The sequence below is a fragment of the Colossoma macropomum genome, unplaced genomic scaffold, assembly GCF_904425465.1.
Source record: "Colossoma macropomum unplaced genomic scaffold, Colossoma_macropomum, whole genome shotgun sequence".
Taxonomy (NCBI): domain Eukaryota; kingdom Metazoa; phylum Chordata; class Actinopteri; order Characiformes; family Serrasalmidae; genus Colossoma; species Colossoma macropomum.
In genome coordinates, this window is record NW_023494785.1 from 10,676,445 (window position 1) to 10,701,331 (window position 24,887).

The following is a 24,887-nucleotide window of genomic DNA, read 5'->3' on the forward strand; positions in this document are numbered from 1 at the left end:
AGCTCATGTGTTTTCAGCTCTCTCTGCAGACGCAATGATGGTTGGGATTCAGTGGGCAGCTCAGACACATCGCACAATCAGGAGGGAAATATTTGGCTAACTGTTTTACCGTGTATGGAAAACGGCATAAATGATGTCTTGACAAGTCAAATCATCCTAAATCTACTCAGAATATCTGCTAGGTTTTCTGAGAGTGTTGTAAGACTAGTGTAAGATCATTCAGCCTGTTTCTACATGCTTTTTCGTATTTTAAGTACTTTTATCTAGTGAAACAATTTATGCGATTGGCTGATAATTTTGCGTGTTTAAAGAAATTATGCTGGAACATGCACATTTAGCTGCCAGTGGAATAAGATCATTTCAGTAGATAAAATTACTTACATAAGTAAAACTTACAGTGTCATAATAAGGTATTATGTAATGTTCTTACATTTCGTTATGAGAGATAGCAGAAACAGTGCTGTGCAAATGTCAATGAGCACTTTTCACTTCTTTAATTTCCAGTCAAAATGGCCATTAAGTACAAGTTATTCATTTTTCAGGAGATATCTCTGAGGAGATTAGATATAAGATAATCCACTTGTGTAACGAAGGGAAAGGTCAAAGGAAAATAAGTGGAAAAAAAACAGGAGTTTCCAAAACTGGAGTTCAATTATTGAAGGATATACAGAAAATTAGACTCCTAACTACCATGCAAAACCTGGTAGACCACCAAAAATTGTCATTATCAGATAAACAGCACTTAAAACTTTCATCTTTTAGAGAGAGGAGAAAATCAAGCTCCTTTTTTGCTTAGATCTGAAAAAATCCACAGGTGCTTCTGTCCATCCTTCCACTGTAAGACAACAACTCAATGCTATGAGTCTGAAAGGATTTGTAGCTGTCAAGAAGCTGTTACTGAGAAAAGGAAATAGAGAAAAAAGAAGAAAAGCTGCAAGTCAAACAAAGAAGCTGCTCTCAGAACAATGGATTGTCCACCGCAAAGTCCAGACCTCAACACCAGTGAGTGTGTCTGAGAATGCTTGCAATATTTTTCTTTTAAAAACTGAAAGCAGATTATATTTAGTTGTTAGAATATTTAGTCTGTGTTATTTTCTATTGTCTGTTAAATATGATGCAGTAAAAATATCTAACTTGTTTTTAATGGCCATTTTGACTGGAAATTACACAAATGAAAGGATGATCTCAGACTTTGCACAGGACTGTATATTGACTTAATTTAGAATGAACTCACTTTCCAATGTATCATCTATACTATGCATTCCTGTCACATGCCAGTTTTGCTGATTGTGAAAGGCGACTAAGCTGCTAATATCTGTATCTGTTCACCTGAAAGTGTGACTTCTGCACATTTGCGAGTCTTCAAACAGCTGGAGCTCTGATACTATTAGATTTAAGCGAAGGAGATCAAAACCCTGAAAAGATGATTTTCTTTCTGAGGATTCAGAAATTGAAGGAGACATATCTTCAAAAGTTCCATTTTAGTTCTTAGATGAAATAGCAAATTAAAAATATGGGTGGATCAAACAGAGGAGCTTAAAAGTTCAGCCTTGGCTGCTTGTTGCTTTACTGCTTCAGGGTGTATGTCCTAGAACACTTTGAGACTGGTTTATTTGATCAGCTCTTTTTAAAACATTGCAGTCAATTTGTTCAGTCTAGATTGCTGGCAGCAGGGTGCTTGCTTTGTATGCTTGGAACTGAGAATCAGCACAACCTTCCCATAATTCTGGTTTTTAATAGCTCCAGAGAGAGTGAGGCTTTCTATACTTTTAATATCTATTGGTGATGAAGATGAATGATTAAGCACTGATCTCAAAGATTCACTAATTAGTAATTTGAGATCTGTGTTACAGTGTTCTAAATGCAGATATGGATAGTCCCACCGCCAGCAATGGTAATGACGGGTCATTTCAAAATCTGGGCAATTTTCTTATCTGTGAACATGGCTAATTATGATTTCCAACATGACTAATTAAATTTAACATAAAATTCTGTTTAGGCCCCCTGGCAACACACTGAATATAGAATATAAAAAGTACAAAGCAATAAAAGGGATTTAGGACCTAATTAGATATGCATTGAATTATACTCCATGAATTAGAGCTAAATGAAACCTCTTAATTTAAGACAATATTTCACCCAAAAAGGCTAACATGGCTAACAATGAATCAAACCTAGTAAGCACCAGCTAGAACAGCCTAATTTGCATAATATGAACAAGACTCTGCAAGCTTTCATTATGTGTGGCTTTAATATTTTGGCAGAGCATGTCAGTCAAGCAGATCTGTCCTATCAGAGATGGCAGTTCTTGAAACTCACCCACTTCTGGTTTAGCAGCCTGTATTTCAGGGCAGTTTTACAGTTTGCAGTGGAATTGATTTCCCTTTCATATTTTATGTTTAAAGTTTACCTGATTGATTAAGATTAAGGTTACAAGAAAAAAGCTAAACTATAAGATAGGTACAACAAAGTTAAACAGGTAAAAAGGCCTATTTCCACTATGTCTAGGACATATGTCTATTTTGACCCTATGCAAAGTGAGAAGGACGGTTCGAGTGACCAAAGAATCTTCAAGGACCCTTTGGGGTCAGAATGTCTCCCAAACTACAATCAGATGGCACCTATATAACACCAAGTTGTTTGGGAGGGTTGCTAGAAGAAAGCCTCTGCTGTCAAGAACCAACAATCTTAACTGCCTACAGTTTGTCAGACATTTCTGGATCTTTCGGTGGGACTGTGTTCAATGGTCAGATGAGACCAAAAAGTTTTTGGCAACAAACACCAGAGGTGGGTACGGCATAGACACAAACATAGCCTTGCAGAAAAGCACCCCATCCCCATTGTGAAGTATACTGGTTTATCTGTGATGTTGTGGGGCTTTTCTATCAAAGGTCCAGGACAACCTGTTTGGTACATGCATCATGGACTCATCAAGTACCAGTAGATATCACACCAAACCTGACTGCCTCAGCCAGAAAGCTTAAACTGAGCCATGGTTGGATCAGGACAAGGATCCAAAGCACACCTCAAAATCAACACAAAAATGATTCATTGACCACAAAACCAGGGTTTTGCCATGGCTACCCCAGTCCCCTGACCTAAACCCCATAGAAAATCTTTGGGGAAGAGCTGAAGTGTCTACAAGCATTGTTCTCAGAACCTGAAGGATCTGGAGTGATTCTATATAGAGAAATGTCCTCTATCCACATGTTCTCCAGTCTCATCAAGCATTACAGAAGAAGACACAGAGTAGTTATCTGTTCAAAAGGAGGCTGCACAAAGTATTAAATGAAGGTGTGTCAACAATTGTGGTGCATATAAATTTGAAACTTGTCTTATTATTGTTCTGTAAGATTTTTTACAACATATTAAAATTAGTGTTAGCTAGTGTTACCTAAACATAGTTTAGCTTACCCTAGAGATGCTGGTTAATAGTTTTGAGATTAAGCTGTCAGTGTGGTCTTCCATATTGATTAATCTAATTAATTAATCTACTTTAATCACCTTCAGAAATGAAACAAAAACAAAACCACCTTCCAGATGATGATGTTAGCATTAAAACTTTCCTCAGTTTCACTTTTTCACACCTCTTAGTCTAATAATTTGTACTAACTGTCACTGCCAGCAGTTAATTACACAATTGACTTGATCTGTCACGTATCCGTCTGGCTCCAACTCACACAAGGACTCCATTTCCCAGAAGCCCCTGGGACATCACGTGACTGTTGGACTTCCACCAGTCACTGTTCACAGTCACCCGAATACTGATCTGTTGCACCTGCTCTGTTTGTTATATGACCAGTCTTATTTTAGTTTATAAGTCTGAGCTTAAGACTAGTTACTTTGCGAGGTATTGCTTCTCACAGTAGAGTTACTGAGCGTTCCTTGATTGTTGTTTTACCTTCTTGTGTATTTGACTTTGTTTCTTGATTTTCTGACTTTGCCTTTTTGCCTTTGCCCTTTTTGGATTTGGTTGCTGTTGTTAGTTTGTCCTTTTCTGTCCTTTGTCTTTTTTGGATTTGACCTATGCCTATTCACCAACTACGATTCTTCTCAAATCCTTTACAAGTAAAGCCATTTCTTGTTCTTACCGCGAGTGCCTGGCTGGTTCTGTCACGTCACACGATCCATCTTCCCTATTTTAAACATGATGTCTGTGTACCTAGTGCTGTCTTTTTTTAGCAGTTTTGAGAAAATAGAACTGTTTATGCCAGTAAAATACAGAAACAGAGACAATATTATGAATTATGAGTTACACATCTGAAATAAATCTGTTTATATTTTTTCCCCGCTTTATTCTTAGCGGCATTTATGTTGTTTAAATGGATGAGCCATCCCTGATGCACATGCCAAGATTGTGAGATCAACATTGCTAATTGTTCTAAGCATCAGAGTATCGACAGAGTTGAATAAAGTATAAGAATTTTTTTGGCACTTTACTGTATTTTTAGGCATTTTGGAGGCTAGATTGAAGTATGTAGCGATTCACAATCCAGCATCACAGTATCTCTGTTCTTAAAGCATTAAGAATCATAAGGAAACCATCCTTGTACTGCCATCCACTCTAATGCATTGTTAATGTGGTGTTACAGCATCATGCATTTTTACTTTATCCTACCAAGAAGTCACACCATGGGACAATGCTATGAGCAGCTGAGTTGGGAAGACGCATCAGCAGTAGTTCACCATCTTGACAGGATCATGAATTGAAGGAGAAAATAGAAGTGAATCGTGAGTGGGACATGATTAAGATGGAATAGGGCAATTACTCCCATCCCTGATGGGCAACTTGTGCCTATTTTACACACTGTACCTCAGTAAAGACAACTGCCAAGGCTGCTGTAATGACATCTCTGAGTATGGCACTATAGTGTCATTATGGCGTATTAAGTGGCTGCGTCTCGAAAAATCAAATCGCTTGCATGACCATCAATTGAAAAGAAAGAATCTGAAAAGGAGGAGGGTGTGAAGGGAGATGTGGAGGCCTTATCTGCAGCTGCAGTCAAAAACATCAAGTTCCAGAGAGGAAATGATAAAAGAAAATAGAGTTATAACACAATTTACGGTCACTGCAGCATGACCCACAGTTAGGCAGGCAACAAGAAGCGTGCAACATAAATGTAAAAAGCAACTTGCCTTTAGGAACCACCTCTATTATTCCAGTGTCATATCTTTCCTCCTACACAGCCTCTATAATACCTTCTGCACCTGAGCTATGAATACAACAGTCTATGTACACATTAATGAACAGCGTACTATCATTATTAGAAGATGATACTTCAGCCCTCTGAGAAAATCTAAAATTATTCAATATCGCCAGGCAGAACTGCATGAATGTTACCTTTTGTGGGCAATGCAAGAGCAAGTACAGATGTCTAGGTGGGCTGTGCATTATATCACAGACTCTGATCTAATGTTCTCTCATCATCCCATTCTTTGTTTGCATCAATATCAAAAGCACATATAATGAAGTCGCCAGCCCACAAATTGTCACTGTAACACTGAAACAGAACAGGACCTTCGTGATAGCTACCACAGGCTGTGAGATAACAAGATAGGGTAAACAGAATAAGTCAAACAATTTACATATATAGCAGTGGCTTCCAATATTGCACCAGGGACTTATCAACAAAGTGCAGTGCTGTAATTGGCACAGCGATCAAAATTGAAACATCCAAACAGAAAGGGAAAATTGAGTCAGCGCTGCTGCTAAACAATGACTCGTGGACGCTTTTTTAATTGGCTATTTGATAAACGGTTTGTGTAGATGATGTGAGGTGAACTTACAGCTACAAAACATGCACTCGTTTGATTGGGGGGGGCAGTAATTATGTTTGTTTTGATTTGGCGTGGTGATCAGCAGCCTGGGCATAGCAGCTGGGTGAAGTAATTTGTTGACATGCCGCCTGTGCACTGCACTTGATCTCTTACAAGTAGTTTGTTTGCAGTCGCACAAGCTGTCGACACAGGCGTATTTGTTTAAACATACACAGTTGGACCCATTTTTTTCCACTCTTCCAACTGAAACTGTCATATTGTGTTTGGTTCATCTGAAATCTCGGCAAAACACTACTTCACGAAAACAGGACAGGAGAAGCAGCACTCAGAGCGAGCTCACGCCGAACAGTGGCAGATCCTGCCATACCTGGAAGGCACTTTGCATAAACGCTCAGAGGGAAATAGTCGGCAGGAAGGAGCATTGTTTTAAAACTTACACTAATTGACCTTTCCGTCCTCTGCCCACACTACATTCTCTCGTAGCAACTGTTACAAGGTTGCACAAGGTTGCACCATGTTTACACACTGCTGGAAACATAATGAGAGATTCAGTACACCACTCAATTTTTTCTCAAAATCTAGACGTTTATAGTGCATTATCAATTTAAATGATATTACATCTGCATCCATGTGAAATGTCACACTGTTAGGATACATGAGAGGAGTCATGTAATCAAACTAAGATTAGTATAGTGGCAAATTTGTTGTGGTTGTACAGAATTTCAAATTAGAAACTCATAAAACTCAACCTAAATTCATTAGGCTGAATGAGATTTATGGCAAAATAAAGTATATAAAATCTTGCAACATTTGCTATAAAATGCATTTGTGGATGGAGTATGGATGAGTCAATAGCTGCATGTTGTAACAATAGAGTTACAGCAATGGAAAAAAAGCTGTATTGTTCAGCGTTAGTGGAAATCTGCTTCCTTCCACCTTAGCCTTCTGTTCTACTATGGCAGAAACATCAGTTTTCCCATGGTTGGTAAATATGAGGCTTAAGTAGTAGTGTGTGGTATGGCCCAAAAGTATAAATCATGGTATATCAGGCTAACAGTGAATTAGGATGTCCCTTCACTTTTAATAAGGACAATTCTTAACAACCAAAGTAAATCTGAAATATTTTTATTGTGCAAAATAGTAAAACTAACTGTGCAATATATAGATCAATCTAAGTCAATAATGTTTTTTAATACTAGCCCTGCGAGCCTGGAAAAAGAGTGCTAAATATTAAAGTAGGTTTTAATTCAGCAGCTTTTTATTTGAATTTTCCTGTAAAGGCACCTGAATGTACCTGCTGCACCATTTAAAGTAGCAATTTGTAAGATTTTCAGTTTAAGACATTGCAAAATTAACTAAAATTATCAACAGAATGTGGAGAAATAACAGTTTTGACGTTATGTCTATGTACCATCTTGCAGAGATATCTACTGAAGTTAGCATGCTAATCAGCTACCCAGCCCATCCCATCTTGAAATACCACTTTGTACCTCAAGCAGTGATAGTGAGTCACTGTAGCATCAAGTCTGCCATCAGTCCGATATAAAAGGATAAAGAAGTAGCATGCCCGCTCCCAGCAAGGCACCACAAAGAAAAGAATGATGTAAATAGAAGCAAAACAAAAGTTAACATTGGCATTGCTTTGCACTGCTGGAGACAGCTCTTGGCAAGTAAAAGGAGGAAGTTTCATACTGAACTCACAACGTTACTCCTAGACTGCTAAGTAAACAGGGGGAAGAGTGAAGAAGCGGGGGAGAAGGGACTGTGGGGAGTATGAATTCTACAGGTTATCTCATCTTACACATTGCTTCTTTAAGGTGAAAAAAAAGAAATCTGAATAAGAAGCCAACTTCAGCTCTGTCAAGACATTTGTCTCATACGTGCATCCTGTACATTTGTGCCGCTGACTGTCAGACACTGCTGGAATTTGGAAAATATTTGAGTTGTTCATGCTTCAGGACCAGCTGGACCACAGCTTGTTTCATAAATAATGCCTCACCCGCAGTGTTGTTTGATAAAACTGACTGAATCAGGTGGCCTCTCAGGCGGCACAAGAAGAAGCGCGGTAATCACTCTGGTGTCCGTGTTAGACTAAAGCTAACCCCAAAAGACCAGCCACATGTCTGCTGTCTCCAAAACAAAGTGAACTACTTCAGATCCAACTAGAATGTGGGAGGTGACTGAGCGACTGCTGTTTTTTTTTATTTTATTTTTAATTCAAATGTGACTAAAACAGCCCTGATTTAGCCACTCAGCTAAGTTGACTAACGTTAGTGTGGTTTGCACTGTTTGTACATTCCATCACCTGTGCTTATTTGTAACATACCAGTATAAATGTTATGACTTAATTTCAACCAGTGTACAAGACGAACCAGATGAACTTGTATACTGCCCAGTTCTAGGTTTAAGTGAGTTAATCTCATGGTTTTATAGCATTTTGCATTAGAATTTTATTTACAATACACTGTTCATTTAATGAGTTCAGACACATTGGTTAATTGTGTTGTTGTTTACTGATATTGGTTTCCTTAAATACAGTATTGACTGTTATTTCTGGTCAGCATAGCCATCCCCTATAGCTGCTGATGCTTAACCAGAGAATTTCTAATGAGGAGAACTGCCCCTTAGACACGTCATCCAGGTTGGTCACGTGCTAGAGGGTGCTCCAGGAGTCCAAAATGAATAGGTTCCTACAGAGCTTTTGTGCAAAAGCATAGTTAGTAAATCCTAAATTATTTTTATAAGGAAAAGTGCATCATTTTCTGAACAAAGAACAGCATAAAATATTTCAACACTAATGTCATATTTCAAGCGCATTTGAGCCCCAATTATAGGTCTTTCTAACATTGTCTCAGGTATGTTCATGACATCAGGGAGAGCAAACTGCTTCGCTGATCAGCTAACCAACCAATCAGCAGTCAGTAGTAATAATGTTATTGTCCTACTGCCCAAAACCTGTTTGATGTAGAAAAACAGAAAGATACTGATGTGTTTTTAGCCTTCTAGCTCTGTTCACCTCTATTCACTGAGGACTCACTCACGGACACCCTCTAGCATTTTGTAGGCATGTTTTTGATATAATAAGAGAAATAGGAAGTGGCCAAGCTGTAGTAGAACTGGCTCTGGCTTGATGTCCCTAATGTTCTGTTTTTGGTATAATACTGAATGCGTGAATCCTATTTCTAATCCTAATGCAACTGAGAGCCCTGGTGGAAGAACAGTTATATCAGCAATGGAGTGGAGAGGAAATATGAGTGATAAGATGCGAACGTTTAAAAAAAAAGGAGAGACTGATGTGCAGCTGAGAGCTGACTCCTCTGCATCCTTAGGCCTTCCAATAAATCAAGCTTGTGTCACAGTTTCATCATCATTTCAGAAAGCATTTCTCTTTGTGAGAGCAACAGAATATTTCAACAGCCATGTCAGGGCAAGACAGCAAAGAGTCATCAGGATAGTTCATTATTAAAAGGCAGAAATGCATAGTACATAAGGACATGAGGCTGAGTGTTGACTTACATTCATGGGAGTGCCTTTCCTGAGATTCTTATTGAGTGTTTGTCTTGCATTGCACCTGAGGCAGAAGAGGTTCGTTGAATTATCAGAGCAAATAAATTGGTGTCATAGCATTTTTTATGTAATTTTTCACACCAGCTGTTCTATACATGTTTTGACACTTCATGACAAATGCAGATAGAAAGGGTTCTAAATTGCTTGAAATAAAATCTTATTACCATACTCTGACGTAAGGACCCTTTTCCTACTCCAAATAAGCTGCCATTTCAGAAATATGAGGCTTTGTTATGACAGCAACAAAATGTAATAAAATGCATGCAGCTGTGTGGTCAGCACAAGCAAGGCTCTGTAAACTCATACATTCCTCATTTTGAAAACAGACAGTATTCTGCCAGAAGAGAGAATAATAGACAGATGAGTTGAAGGATAAGTTCAACCCTGAAGTAGAGGCTCCATGAAGGCACCGATGTAGTGTACAGAGTGCGATCAGTTTATATTTTGCTTATCAATCTTTTAGCTCTGAATTATTCATTATTCAACGGTAAGAGAAGCAGCCTAACCAATATATTTCTACTTGACCCTGAATCAAATTTAAGGATTTGCAAAATTTTACACCTATACATATGAAACACGGCCCACCCCTAACACGCGCACACACACACAAAACACAACCCTGATTGCTGGTCCACTGAAGGTACATATATTTCAGCAACGTGCCCAAGAGCTTGAGTAGATTATTCCAAGGTTCTCGTCATATCTCGAGCCAATAATATTTATGACAAGGCCAGGGGCATCTCAATGCTAAAGCCTCTCAGGATGGAGGTGTGTGAGGCATTTCCGTATTCCTCCACTTGCCTTCTCGTCTGCCAGCAGTGTATTCAGCTGGAGTCCCTATCTCAGCCCTGTCTGCTTCCCCAGCCTGACAATAGCAAACATCATTTCCTCGCTCGCTTCGCTCCCCATTGTGGCCCCAGTCCCACAGACAGCTCAATCCTTTAGCCAGCACTGCACTATTCAGATACTGCATGCATTGTATATGCGTGCATTTGTCTGTGGGCAAAAATGCCTGACAAGACACACTCAATTTAGAAGCCGTCAAAGGAATTCTAGTGAATAGAAAGGAAATGCCTGTCGAGAACCATTGACATTTTATGAGATGTTTTATGAGCCCTTGAACAACGGCACTTAGCGACCTACTGCTTAAAAACGTTGGACAATTTGGCGTAATTTACAGCTGAAACAGGGAACACTGTGTTTTCAATTAATCCTTTGGCTATAGAAGCAGACCATCAAATTTATGGTGATTTCATGATTTCCGGGGTGCACAGCATAGCATGCTTATACATCCCTGCTCTCTGAAAAAGAGGGATCAGACCACGTCTCCGCACTGCTACCTTATTTCCACTCTCCAACTCGTCCTCACACCGCCCCTCCGGCCTCACGCATAGCTCTGAAAATAAAGCGTCCGTAAAGGCCACGCCAATTAAGCGTGTTTGGCTTGGTGACGGCATCAGAGGCAGTGTGATAATGAAGAAAGGCTGGTGGCAGTGCTGCAGCTGGAGAAAGATGATTAGGCGGCTGGATCCTTGGCCGGGATGAGGGCAAGCCAAGGCTGAGCTTCAGTAATGAATATATTAATGGCGAGTGTGTGCGAGTTTCCACTGCGCTTCATTATTCAGACTGCGGAAGAGATGTAATGACTTTCTCCCAATAATTAATGGCTCTCTCTGGAGCCTTATTTATGAAAGGATATTGTCTGTAATAGTAATAGACTGAGCAGGTGGAGGAGAGAGAATTTTTAAACATTCTTCGGAACAATGTGGAAGTGGGGCAAACAAACAGAAAATAAATTACACCATCTGAATATGTATTCAAACAGTTCCATGGGAACTGACATTTCTTTAATTATTCACTGCAGAGCAATCATAATGGGTGTCGATCTGGAAAAATACATCTAACAGTCTGAATTTGAAAAAGGTTGACATATTGTTATCTATGAAAATGGACAAAAGCATGGCACTCATTCATGGTTCGAGACAGCTGCTACTACTGCTTTAGTCTTGTGGGGCCAGACGTGATCTCGTAACGAGAACATCTGGGGACAACTATGAGAAATTTTGGGTTAAATGTGAGTGAAAACATAGACTTATTAGGTGGAGACAAACTGAGTGCGAAATTTGTAAACTATTGACAACAAAGCTCATTAGCCCATGAATGTAATGTAAGTTAGCATGGCTGAAAGGCCCCCCAGAACTTAAGCATGTAAATTTATGTTGCATACGTGGAGACCTTTAGTGGGGGAAAAACAGTTCTGTTAATCCTATCAAAACAGGCATTTTGATCCATTCTGAGAATTTGGCGATGGCGAAGCTCATTTAAATCTGCCACCAGATGAGATAAAGCATGTGCACGTCCAGGCTGGCTAGAATAAAGAGTATCATTGTACAGAATCAGTACTTTCTGTGTGCTATCATGTTTCTATCACTGTATAAAGATGCACAAGACTTCTTTTTTTGATGGATCCACTAGGATTTTCCGAGCGAGCATGTGAGCTCATTTAGAACCCAATTTAGATCAGTAAGCGCTTATTCTGGTTTATCAGAGTACTGATAAAACACAAGTGATGTGTGATTTATACTATAATGTGATGAAGGTGTGATGAATACTTTAATGCAGTTTCCTTCTTTCTCTCTCTCTCAGTGACCCACACACATGGCAGCCCATTGGGAATTGTCCTGGCCTCCATACGATTAGTCCATCCCTGTTTGTGAGACTATCTGAATAAAAATCTACAAGTTTTCAGCTTTGTTAGATTATGTTTTTTACATATCAGACAAATGCAACAACAGCCTTCAGAAATCATGTGATTAACAGAAAAGATCGTATGTCATAAATAGCCACGGTTTTGTGTCGGCTTTAAAAATAACATATTTTAGACTACATTTTAGCTTTAGATGACCAATGGAGTAGTGATAAAAGTTGATGATGGGGTACCAGTCAGTGTATATGACCTCTGCTGTTCACAGTTATGACTGTACAGTCGGAGGAAATGTGATGTGGAAAGAATTACTAGCTATGGGAAAGGATTAACCATGGGATTGGCATTTGAGCTAAACAAATGTACTCTGGACATGGAAAGAGCACAGACTAGAGGAATTTTGGGGTGAGGGGTTGGGGGGGTTATAGGGGCTTACACTTGTTAATGGTGCAATCCAACACCAAAAGTTTGACAAATTATATCCAGATGTGCACTCTTGTTATGAGATCATGTTTGGCCCTAGGTTTTGTTCATTTTTACAGACAACAGTATGTCATACAGTGTCAGAAACTGCATAAGCAAGTTCATTAGGAGGTACTTCAATTCAAAGTGGTCTGAATCAATGTGTGATGCTTTAGGCATGCAGTTTGCTCAGTGCTATCTGGCTGTATGCTTCCATTACAGTTACATTTAGGGTAAGGGGGGAAATAATGTAAATAAGATTTATCCCAGCACTATTGCTTTAAGTTGGTAGTACTTCTTTTGTACAGTTATAACAGCACTCTATTCAATAGATGAACAGCAACCAGGTATAACTAATGAAAGCTATAAGAATGAACATGTTACCATTCAGTTTAATTCTTTACATCTTTGAATGTAGCTCTCTGTCACGGACACAATGCTTTCGAGGACAATACAAACACAGTGATTCAAGCAGCACTAGATTGGTCAGTCATGCTGTGGCTCACTGAAAAGAAAAGCCTTGCCCATGGCTTCTGCCTACAGAAAACAGCAAAAAAAACAAGCTTAAAAACTTTTCTGTCTCTCTTTTGGCACTGTGCCTGTGCTACTCTTCATAATCACCTCTGTGATGCATGTACTTCCTGCTAGCTTTCTGGCAGTGAGCGTGCCTTGTTTCATAACGCTGTCACAACCGAGCCGCGTGGGTCCTGAAAACAGCGCCTGCTACACCCCGAGCATTGCTACAGGAAGAATTCCATCTCTTGCTCAGTGTATACACCCTGTGTACACTGAATTTCCCCACATTCAGCAGATGATTTAAAAACAATTGGCATGCTGGTTAGAAACAGGAGGACAGCATCATTATAAAGGAACAGACATACTGTTCTAGTCTAGCTTTTCCTTACGGTTAAAATAACTTCTTAGCAGGGCAGAGGGGAGGCCGGCTGATGCCGAGATTGGTGTTGAATCCCAGCTGTGCCACACTCCACCTGAGGTTGGCAGTCCTTGAGAACACATAAGAGTACACTCTCACTTAATGCAAAGAGCAGCGGGATTCACTCCGCCATAACTCAGCAATATACCACATCGACCCCCTAACGTTTCATGTACTCAAGGTGAGAGTTTAATACCCTGCTGATAAACTTCAGGGCCAGATGTACAGTATTGTGCAAAAGTCATAGACTGCCCTTCATTTATTGAGTCCAGTCAAAACATCTGTTATCATTTTTCAGCATCAGGAAAAAGCAAACATATGAACAGAATAACAGAAAATTACACAGTAGCCTCAACAACTAAATATAATATTCGATTTTTCAGTATTTAGCATGTCCACATTTCTCAGCAGACTCACTTGCAGTTTTTCAAAGAAATATTCAGGGATATTTTTCCAAACCTCTAAATCTCAAGTTTAGAAGTTAGTTGCAATTTCTAGTTCTTACAATCAAAGTAACCTCAAACACATCCAATGCTGCTGAGGTTTGGACTCTGGGGTGGATAGTCCATTGTTCTGAGAACACCAGCAGCTTCTTTGTTTGATTTGCAAATGTTGTCGGAACAAAACCTCGTATCTCTAAAATGGTAACTTTACAGGAGTAGGAAAAAAAAAAACTACTTTACTTTTAATGTAAGTCAATGGAACCAGACTTTTTTTAAGTCATTTTGGCCATTTCTTTTGGTTTATTGATGATGAAATTTACACACAATGCAAAGGGCAACATGTATTTTCAAATTATGTCAAAAACTGAAAAATGCCAAAAATGGAGATATGAGTTCCCGACAGCAACAAATTGTTCCTCTTTATGTCTATTTATCCATTTCTCAGTGAGGCTTCTTGACAGCTACACATCCTTTCAGACTCATAGCACTGAGTTGTCTTCTCACAGTGGAAGGATGGACAGAAACACGTGGATTTTTTCAGATCTGAAACGGGAGTGGATTTTGATTTTCTCCTCTCTCTCAAAGATGAAAGATTTAAGTACTGTTTATCTGATTGTGAAGGTTTTGGTGCTTCTAAGGGTGAAATCTAACTGAAGTATTTTCCCATTCATATTTTATGTTTTAAAGTTTACCTGAGCAAAGGCCCTGGACAACTTATTAGGATACATGATATTACAGACTCCACAAAATCAAAGCCTGACTGCTTCAGCCAGGAAGCTTAAACTAGGCTATATTTTGGATCTTAGAACAGGACACTGATCCAAAGCACACCTCAACATCGACACAAAATGGTTCACTGACCATAGAATCAAGGTTTTGCCATGGCCTTCCGATCCCCTGACCTAAACCCCTAGAAAATCTGTGAGATGAGCTGAAGGGGAGAGTCCACAGTGTGGAACTCAGAATCTGAAGGATCTAGAGAGGTTCTGTATGGAGAAATGGTCTCAGATCCTTTGCCATGTGTTTCCAGTCTCATTAAGCATTATTGGAGAAGACTCAGAGCTGTCTATGCAAAGGGAGGCTGCACATGGTATTGAATAAAGAGGTGCCAATAATTGTGGCACACAGATTGGAACAAAAAAGTTAATTTCCTGAAGATTTTTTAAATCGTTGTACGTTCAAATAAATGTTAGATTTTTCTTAATACGTAAAATGAAAGGTCAAAAGGATCAGCAATACAGAATGTTTTTACACATACAGGAAATAAAGATATTTCTTGTATATATAAACACTGTATATCATGGAAAAAAAACTTTAAAGTGATCTATAATGCATGACGTACTTAATGTCCATTTTGGATGAAAATTAAATAAATAGAGGGTGGTCTCTGACTTTTGCACAGTTCTGTACTAAGCCTTTCACACCAAGTTTTAGCTGCAAATAGAGCACATTCTGCCCAAGAAAAGCATACATGTTATATATGAACCTGGTAAATTAGCCTAAATGCACAGTTAATGCACTATGTACATGAAACGAAACAAAACAAAACAAGAAACACACAAACAAAAAAAATCTCTCCCTCATACATAACAAAACATTATGGAGATATTGTGGCTGATTACAGATTCCATTGGATTTACAAAACTTTTGTCAGGAAGTTTTGTATGAAATTTCTCTGCCTCTTGGCATAAATTAGCAACAGCCTCTAAGACGTCCTTTAACAGTGACCGTAGTCATGTTGACTAGATGGAACTACAAGCCTTGAAGATGTGCTGAAGGAATGTTTACCAACAGAATAACACCATTCCAACTCTCATAACTGCTCTCGAGTTTGCCTGGTGTCACTCATGGCACTGATTTTCTGTATTAGTTTTCAGTTTTTTAAGCCTGAGTAAAATTGTGTCCCTGTAGAATGTTTTAACATTGCTGTCTCTTAGGCACAGAACTTGCACTTTCTTTTTTTTTGTTATGCACTTGTCGACAGCTCCACTGTTTCACTGCAGTTTTTAAAGCCTGTGTCTACAGCATAGCACAATTAGTAAGCAGTCCTAGGCGCAATTTGCATGATAAGCAGCCGCTTCAGTAAAGTGAACATTAATTTCAGACCCATTTTGAGTGCAGATTGCTGCCACAACAAGGCATATTTCGCATCGCTCTTTCCCAGGTATGTACATATGTGCTAGCATACATGTGCACTCAGGCCGCGTACTTATGCTCTCAGTCAGTCTGGGGTGCTGGAGTTTAAAGGGGAGAGAACTTTTATCATTCTTGAAATTGGCTACCACTGAATTAGAAGAAAAAAGGGCTGCTGCAGGAAAAATTAATCTTTTGCTTTTATGCTATAAAATGGAGAATTTAATGAAGTTACAGAATGCACTCTCCACTTTCAGTGACTTTTTTTCCTTTCACTCTGCAATGGTGCAGCAGTGTCATTGAAAATATAATTAAAACAGTAAACATGTTAGACTATAATTTCATTGATAGACTAAAAGTAGTATACAAAAGTTAGTGTGACACAGAAAAGACAAAGTACATCCTAATATTAAGGAGTTCACTTTCAGTAACACAGTGTGTTACTGAAAGTGACTTCTTTTTTGTCCACTGAGCTTCTCACTGGTATCGGACTGCATTCATGAAATGAATGATAACTGAACTTATCTTTCATGCACGAAAGTGTACCGAGCAAGGCTTTGCATTGTGAATGTAGACAGAGTTTCTTTTTGGTGCATTAAGCTGCTCTATAGAAAGCTAATATGGACTGAGTTTGTCTTTGTTGTGGGAATGTTCAGGCTGCATAAAATACATGAGGTATTCACCTCTGCAACACTATGTTAAGAAGGCTTCAATATGCAGATGAGCGCTGGTATCATTTTTATTGTGTGCAGGGAGCACCCTGATCAATCTCTGATGTTCTCAGTGCTCGCATGATTGAACAAGCATAAAGAAATTTGTTTGCATTAATGAACACTGATCTTTAACCGAATAACACTCCACCAGTGTCCACCAGTGAGAGTTTAACATATTTTGCAAACCTTGGCCGTTCTCCATCAAAGTTTAGCAAAAACAGAGAACATATTTGACCACCTGCAATACATACGAACAACTCTGTGTTTGATTCATGAAATGCAAATGACTGACCAAACGCAAATGATGGATCAGTTTAAGCGGCAGACTACTAGTGTCTCATTTGCACATCATTTATATGAAGCATGCCCTATGGCTGTGCTCATAAGCGGAGTTTGGGGTCAAGCGAGTGCACTGGTCATCGTAGTGTTAAAATTATGGAAGAATATAATGTGAAATAAACAAAACATCTTTGTTTTGTAAAGACAGTAGAATGTAGTGTGATTAACTTCTCAAAATAAAACATGTAAAGGCTGCATTACTGCAGTGTATGAGATGCTTCTGTACTAGATGTGTTTTGTATTGTTTATTTTTTGGGTGGTGTCAGTAGTATGAAACAAAAACACTGTTATATGTCTTTAAATGAAACATGGAACAGCTGCAGCATTTTTTATAGCAATGTGAAAGCAAAATAAATACACTGGTCTGCCATGTGCACAAATGACAGCATTATTGTTATTTTATACTTATATTTTTATCACTGGCACCAAATGTGAGTTTGATCATACAGATACACTAAAGATAAAACTTACAAACAAAAAAACCGCCAGTGAAATTTATATGTGCCTATTTTATAATCAGACTTGACCATATATAATCTTGGGCCAATATAGTAACAATTTTATAAATCTATATTTTGCCTACATTGTGCAATCTTACTTGAAAATGCACAGAAATGTATTGCTATTAATAAATGCCGGTACGTAAAGCTTTCCAGTAGCCCCCAAAAGTATTTGAACACTCTGGCCAATCCTTCTTTATTGTTACCATTGTTAAGTTTATTGTTAAATTTAATGAACTTCTTTAGGTTTTTATGAAATATTCAACAAAAATAAATTTGTTTCAGAGAAAAGTACTTTTTTGCTCATGTTCATTGATGACATCATGAACTTTGTACAAAGGCACTTTGGACAAACCTGCAGAAGTCTGCAAAGAAACAGCTCAAATGATAATGATCTGAAACTCACCTTTTGAATGAATACTTCACCAAAAAAGAAGGAAAAAGCACTCTTGAAACCCCATTTGACATTTTGTTTCCTAACTTAATACATAAGTATGCTACATATATTCCAGTGTGTTTAATATACCACTAAATGGACTGGAGAGTGGGCAGTCTATTTTGAAACTTTAGCAAGTTTTAACACTTCAACAAACACTTTTGCTTGAAAAAGTGTCATTTTCCATAATACAGCCATTTTAAAGTTTACCAGTGGGAGTTTAATATATTGCATAGTGCATTAGAATCACAATATGTTATAATCGCAATATGATATTTTGTGCATATCATGCAGTTTTAGCGAGCCAGCCTTTAAAGTGTTGATGCAGGACGAATTACAGCTTAGGCTGGGGGTCTATGCTCTCTGATCTGCTCTCCTAAAGAGTTTATCCCCTTCAGCTTCAGACAACAGAGCAGCACAATCGCGTCAATTCCCACCCAAAGCCTGCCAATAAAGCCGCTGCGGATTCGGCAGCAATATGTGGCAGACAGGGAATCTCATAACCAAGTCTCATTAGTCAATATTTATTGAGCCCTGGCTGTGTGGGATACAGGTCTATAGGGCCAGGTCTCTCTGGGCTGCTGCTGTTGCAGTGTGTTTGATCAATATGAGCGCTGGTGTAGCACTGTGGTGTAACTGGCTCTTTAGTTACGTGCTCCTCTAGGGCACTGGGGAAGGGATGCTGGCACGTGCTTTATTGGCATTTTGGACACACTCGATGGGCACAGTCTAGAGGTCTGCGGCGAGAATATATGCACACGCATAAGAACACATACATAGTTATGAAGTTATTGCAGCAGGCTTTGTATGTAAATTTAAAGGGTCATTTTAAAAGCCTCATACATATTGACTGCAACCTCAGCTTGTTTGTAGAGATGAAGAGGGATTCAAAGTTGACCCTTGAAGAAGAAAAAAATAACAGGCCTTGCAAGAACAATAACTTGGAAAGCCATTAGTACGCACATAAACAAGCAAACAAAGAAAACAAAAGGATTAAGAACATCAAAACTTTCATGTTGGAGAGACGTACAATGCTTCACATGTGAAAAGATGTCAACACCCACCAAAACAAAAACAACCCACAAGACATCACACAGAGATAGACTCAAATAGGAGCTCTTAAATGTTCCCGGAAAATAGAAGCTTGTGTAATTTTCATCAATCACCCACACACAGGGACAAAAGTACACAATAGGGTCCAATCAAACGATTCAGGCCCTTCACTTCAATCTTTCCACCAGGTGACCACTTATGGCTGTCAATCAGAGGCTCAAATAGGAAATGGCTTCTCCAGAGCTCAAATGTGTTCCTTATAGAGCTAACTTCCTTACAGCAGTGCTTTAGGCATAGAGCAGCACAATGAGCAGCATGCAAGAGTCTAAAAATACGCATAATTTTTACCACAACTCTCCCACATTACAGCACATGATAACAAAATATTAGCACAAAGCCAGTCAGAAGCAAAGTTATCTCCTATACTTAGCATGCTGGCACACTGTGATAAAAATGTCGAACAAAACATCATGTGAGGATGCAATGTAGTGTCGTTTTTAGTCTCTTACGTTATTTAAGCGAAAAGCACACATTAATTTTCATGAAGCGTTTTGAAAATTTGGAGCAGAATATAAAGAAATTTTCTAAGAAAAACACATCATTTTGTGCAGAGGCTCTTCTCAATCCCAGTGCAGCGCCTTCCATAATGTTTACACTTATGGCTCCTCTGAAGAAGATGAAAGTGGGTCTTTAGTCTCATTTGCATTGCAGAATTTACGCTGGAATTTAAATCCTTCAAATTCAAAAACATGGGACGAGGCCTTTTATGAGTGTGCAGTTCAGAAATTGCTGGGAAAGTCCGGTTGTCTCTCAGCTTCTAATGTTGACAGTTTCACTCGGAGGAAATTTTCTGACTCTGTGACAGATGACGATCAAGGTCATGAACCCAATTACCATGAACATAGTACTTTGGCTAACATCAGTGCCTTCAGACATTGAGCGCTTCCACCTTTGGAAGCCCATTGGCTAAAATTCCTGTTATACGTTCGCTGCATCCTCCTCCACCTGCAATTAGCAGAGGAAGCAGCAGCTCCAAATTGCATGCCTCAATTTCCTGGCACAAGAGTCTCAGTTCTGATAGGTCAGAAGTGTAATGAGTTTTGTAAAGGCAATCAAGCCGAGCTATGAATGTTTGTGGAATTGCCATTTCAGAGCATAATAGGATACTAAGAGTTGATGTCTTGCATTAAACCAACATGACTCACATTAAAATAGGAACTGTGCAGGGAATTAAAACTATTTTTTTATATTTTCCACCCTTCAGTTATGATAAAGCAGATTTCTAATGTGACTGGTGGTGCTGCTCATTTTCCTTCCCAAAGTCATTCCATTAACTCCAATAACACCATTAGCTACAATGACACACATTTTTAGTGCGACATAGCTTTGTCTGAAGTCCTGTCTAGATGCAATAAACTTGATTTTACTTTAAAACTATGGTCTAGAGCTGTGACCATCACAATATCACTGACACACATATCCAATCTGTTCTAATGACTGTCTCATTAAAACTATTTTATCTGGCTGAGAACTGCGTATTAAAATGCAGTGCATATATAGCAATAACAAAGACTGTATTCATTGTGAATTTTAATGGCTATCACAAAAGCAGGAATGGAAGGAAATTCAAATGATTTCTAATAGTAGTAATTTTGCTTGGGTGTTGGTAATGCCTCCCAGCAGACCACATACTGCTGTAATGTGTGTTATTGTCCATTTCTTGTAATAAGGCTTTTGAGGAGTAACAAAAAAAGATTCTCCTACTTGTGAACTTATTTTTGGCACTTTAAAGAACTGTATACAACATTTTCTCCATTAAAGAGATGAACAATTTAACCATGCACATAATCATTCAAATGTATTTATTTATATATTATCATTACTATCATTCTATATATATTTTTTTGTTTTTTTTTGTCTTGTTTTTTTTGAGATTTCATGGCTCTGTAAATAGCAAATGTCTGTACTAAAGCATCCTCTAGGAAAACACAAACATGTGCTGGGCATGGGGTCTTCCAGGACCAGGGTTGGGAATCTGTGCCCTAGGTGTCTTAAACGTGGACAAGGGTGGGAAACCAAACATTAGTTGTGGTTATTCTATGACAAGGGTGGGGAACTGAAGGTCAAAGTCCAGCACAGTTTGGTGTTTTCCCTGCTCTATCTCTCCAGCCAAACCTTGCAATTAACTATTCACTGATGACTTGAATCAGGTGTATCAGAACTCACGCCAAAAATGAAAAATGTACCCATTGCTACATTTATTTTAAACATGCCTACTTGCCTCTCACAACAGTGCTGCAGTAATCTCTAGAGTGATATTTTCCATTTTAAAGACTGGAAAAGTCCTCTTCTGATTATCTATTTTGAAGGTGGGAAGAACTACAACCGCTTTGGGGCAGATTTTTGGGGGCTATTTTTCATTTTTTTCTTCATTAACTGGTGAATGTAGAAAATAGGCAGATAACTGAAATTACTGCTAGGAAGCTGAATATCTTTTTGCAGCCATATAACTGTGGTAAACGTCATCAAATCATCATAACAATGGAGAGAATGGATTACTCATCAGAAATGACTCTTTAGATAAGGAGGACATCAAGCTAAATGCTAAAAGCAAGACAAATTAGCAAGGCAGTTGTCTGGATATACAGATACTTTGCCTTAGGATGGTCTCTTTTGTCTGGATGAGAGGGTAAAAAACTTGTCTCTAACATCAATTTAAGCTGAATTAAGATGGAATAGTTGTTTTCTTTACTATTTGGTTCAACAGCTGAGGTTGAAGTTACACTAATACCACTTTGATTGCATGTATAAGCCTACAGATCAGTCATTCAGGATTGGAATTCACAATGGTTTTATGGGTATTAGGTTGGAATGCCCCCCTTTAAAGAGTGAAAGAGCATGGTGATTAGCAATACATGTCTTAGGATTCTCTAAACAATCAGAGAATTATCTGAGGGTGAACAACAAAGTGCCACAGATTTGATACATAAAGATGTGTTTCGAAAAGGCAAACTCCTTTAGCTAACGACATGCTCCTGAGTAAATGCAATCCATTCAACATGAACAAAAGAGGACCAAGAAACAGGACATCAAACCTACATTCACAATCCAGCGTATTTGCATTAGCTCCATGGAAAAGAAATGGATATTTGTTGAAGGTGGAAAAAAACAATAACAATAACTTCGGCAAGAAAGAGCACAGCAGAATAAACCCATTAGATGAGGAAGTAAAGGAGGTTTGAGAAAATCCTTTAATGCACTTATATGTATCACGCTGTTCCCCTGTTGGGGAAGAAACAAGGCTTTGTTAAATGAGAGAGCTGAATTATTGCAGAGCAAAGCAACATTTTTCACTGAGTGTGAAACCTAATCTTCATTTGTATGGAAAATAGCCTAAACCTAATCCCTCATTTGGAGAGTAAAAGTTGAATATTCCAAAGAATAATCAAGCAGTGGCCCAGAGTACACAATCAGTGACACTGCAGGGAAAGTTTATCAGACTCATTAAGTTATTGCAAACGTTGGTTATTACTGACTCTTTTATTCTGAAAGACTGAGATTATATAATGGGTTATCACTGGCTTCTATGTTCCTACTAAAAGGGTACTGACATGGAATTACCACACAAGTAGGCTCTGGATGTCCCAACACATTTACATTTAAGAATGGAAAATTACACCATTCAAAAGAAGTGGGTTCTTCAAGGGTGTTTTAAGGCAAGTTATATATATATATATATATGACAATAACTGACAATATGATAATTTCAATGCTTAAATGTTCTTGCATAGTGAAATAGTTTTTCTCAGTGTTGGAGAACCTGTTGTATAAAAGACTTAAAAGACCTTTTGATAAAGAATTCTAGTTAGTACCAGAAAGGTGCTTCTGCTAACCTAATTAATTCATCATGCTTTAATTGACTTGTTAGGACTGGTTAAGCAGGACAAGATTGTCATTAATTATTCCAGAGTGTAGTAAATTCTCTAACACTTCAAACTGTGTACAATAACAATGGGCTAATGTAAGCAGCTGGCTTAGCATCTAAAAATGAAGCTAACTGAAGCCTACAAAGCAGGGAAATGTCTATACAAAGCAATTTTCACTGTCTAAAATGCCATTAAGACGTGGTAGTTAAGGGGAACCGTGGAGGCCAAGATAAGCTGTAGAAGACAAGAAAACTCTCTGAAAAATCTGCTTGTGTGCTATGACAGCCAAGGAACCTCATAAAGGTTTAGCTGACACTGTGCTTGTACCAACAAGATCTGCATTGAACAGTCATTGGAAGGAAACCTTACCTATGACTGTGTCAATAAAGTCGACAGCAAATGTGATACAGTCAGTCAGGAAAGTGACGCTGAAAAGAGGCTGGCATCTACAACATGACAATGATCCTAAACATACCTCAAAATCCACTACGAACTACTTCAAGAAATGCAAGCTGAAGCTTTTGAAATGATCCTAACAGCCCCCTGACTTGGACTTAATTTATAATCTGTGGATAGATTTTAAACATGCTGGGTGTACAAGCCAGCCCAAGAATATTGCAGGACTAGATGCTCTGTGAAAGGAAGAGTGGGTGAAAATAAATAAATAAAACAAGAGGAGACTTCCAACTGTCTACAAAAAGCTTTTATAAGCTATTATCTGCCAAAGGGGTGTTACTAAGTATAGACTTAGTAGGGTGTCCAAACCTTTGCGCACATCACAATTACTATTTTTTTGGTGTGTTTTTCACATTAAACAAATACAAAGTAACTGTGCTTTAACATTTGTACAAAAATGTTTAAAGAATTAGCTGCAGAGAGATATGTAGTTTGGCAAGGGGTGCCCAAACTTTTGCATACAAGCTGGTTAGCTGTAGTGTTGTCTAATTAGCTCATCTGAAGAGGCAGCCTCTGTTACTCATTCAGTGTATAAACTTACTGATTTCTCTAATCTATATTTTATAATTATAAAACACATATTCCTCTGTGTGCTGCTAAATTGTTGTGTTAATGTTTTTTTAGGCCTCATGTAATAATACCTCCTGAAAAATTTATTTATTTATGTATTTATTTATTTATTTATTTACTACCAGCAAATAACCAAATAACCAATCTTTTACAGATACTCAAATATAAAAATAAATCAGAATGCCTCTCTAACTTATTAACTGATCATGTGAAGTTTTAAAGTATACATATTTGAAGGCAGCCAGGATACTTTTCAACTAGTGTTTTCATCACAAAATTATTTTTTACAGTGTATACAGAATCTTTTTAGAGAGTGTACTAAGTGCCAAAGCAATACAACTGCTCAATCAGTCAGTTACTTGACAGCATGGTGTCTGTATGATTGGAGTGCCTCCAGTTTCTCTTGGTTTAAACCGTCTTGGGTCTGGAATCTGGAGTTCACACCAATCTCACAGCTCTCATGTTCAGATGTATTGCGTATTCCCTGTGGACCAGAACTCGAACATACCTGCCAGCTCTGAGAGATGCTCATTCTTTTCTCCCTCACACTTCCTCTGTGCTATCTCACTTTTTCTGTACCTCCTCCCCGTCCTTCCACCAGTCAAGCCTCTTTTCTCCTCTTGCAGAGTGTCAGGAGGTGTCTAAGATGGCCAGGAGGCAATCCATCTTGCTGTGAGATTGTATCACTCATGTTTACAGCATAGTGTGGTGTAAGAGGCCTGAGTGAGAAGAGAGTGAAGAGGAGAGAGGCAGAGGAGTGCGGGGCCACGCCTGCGTCTGCCTGCGCTGTCTGCTTCGCGCTGGCCTGATGCCAGGTCACGTCTCTGTGCGGCCCAGGCTGTGATGAGCTATGACCAACTGTACTTATTCGAC

The 24,887-nt window shown here is 38.6% G+C and overlaps 1 protein-coding gene across 1 annotated transcript in view; it reads right to left on the reverse strand.

Moving 5' to 3' along the window:
* Positions 1-24,600, reverse strand: part of LOC118816153 (RNA-binding Raly-like protein) — a 148,330-nt gene extending 123,730 nt beyond the window's left edge. Inside the window, exon 1 of the mRNA XM_036582665.1 lies at positions 24,523-24,600. Coding sequence (XP_036438558.1) covers positions 24,523-24,546 — 24 coding nt within the window. The 5' untranslated portion in view covers positions 24,547-24,600. The remainder of the gene's footprint in view (positions 1-24,522) is intronic.
* Between the last annotated feature and the right edge of the window lie 287 nt (positions 24,601-24,887).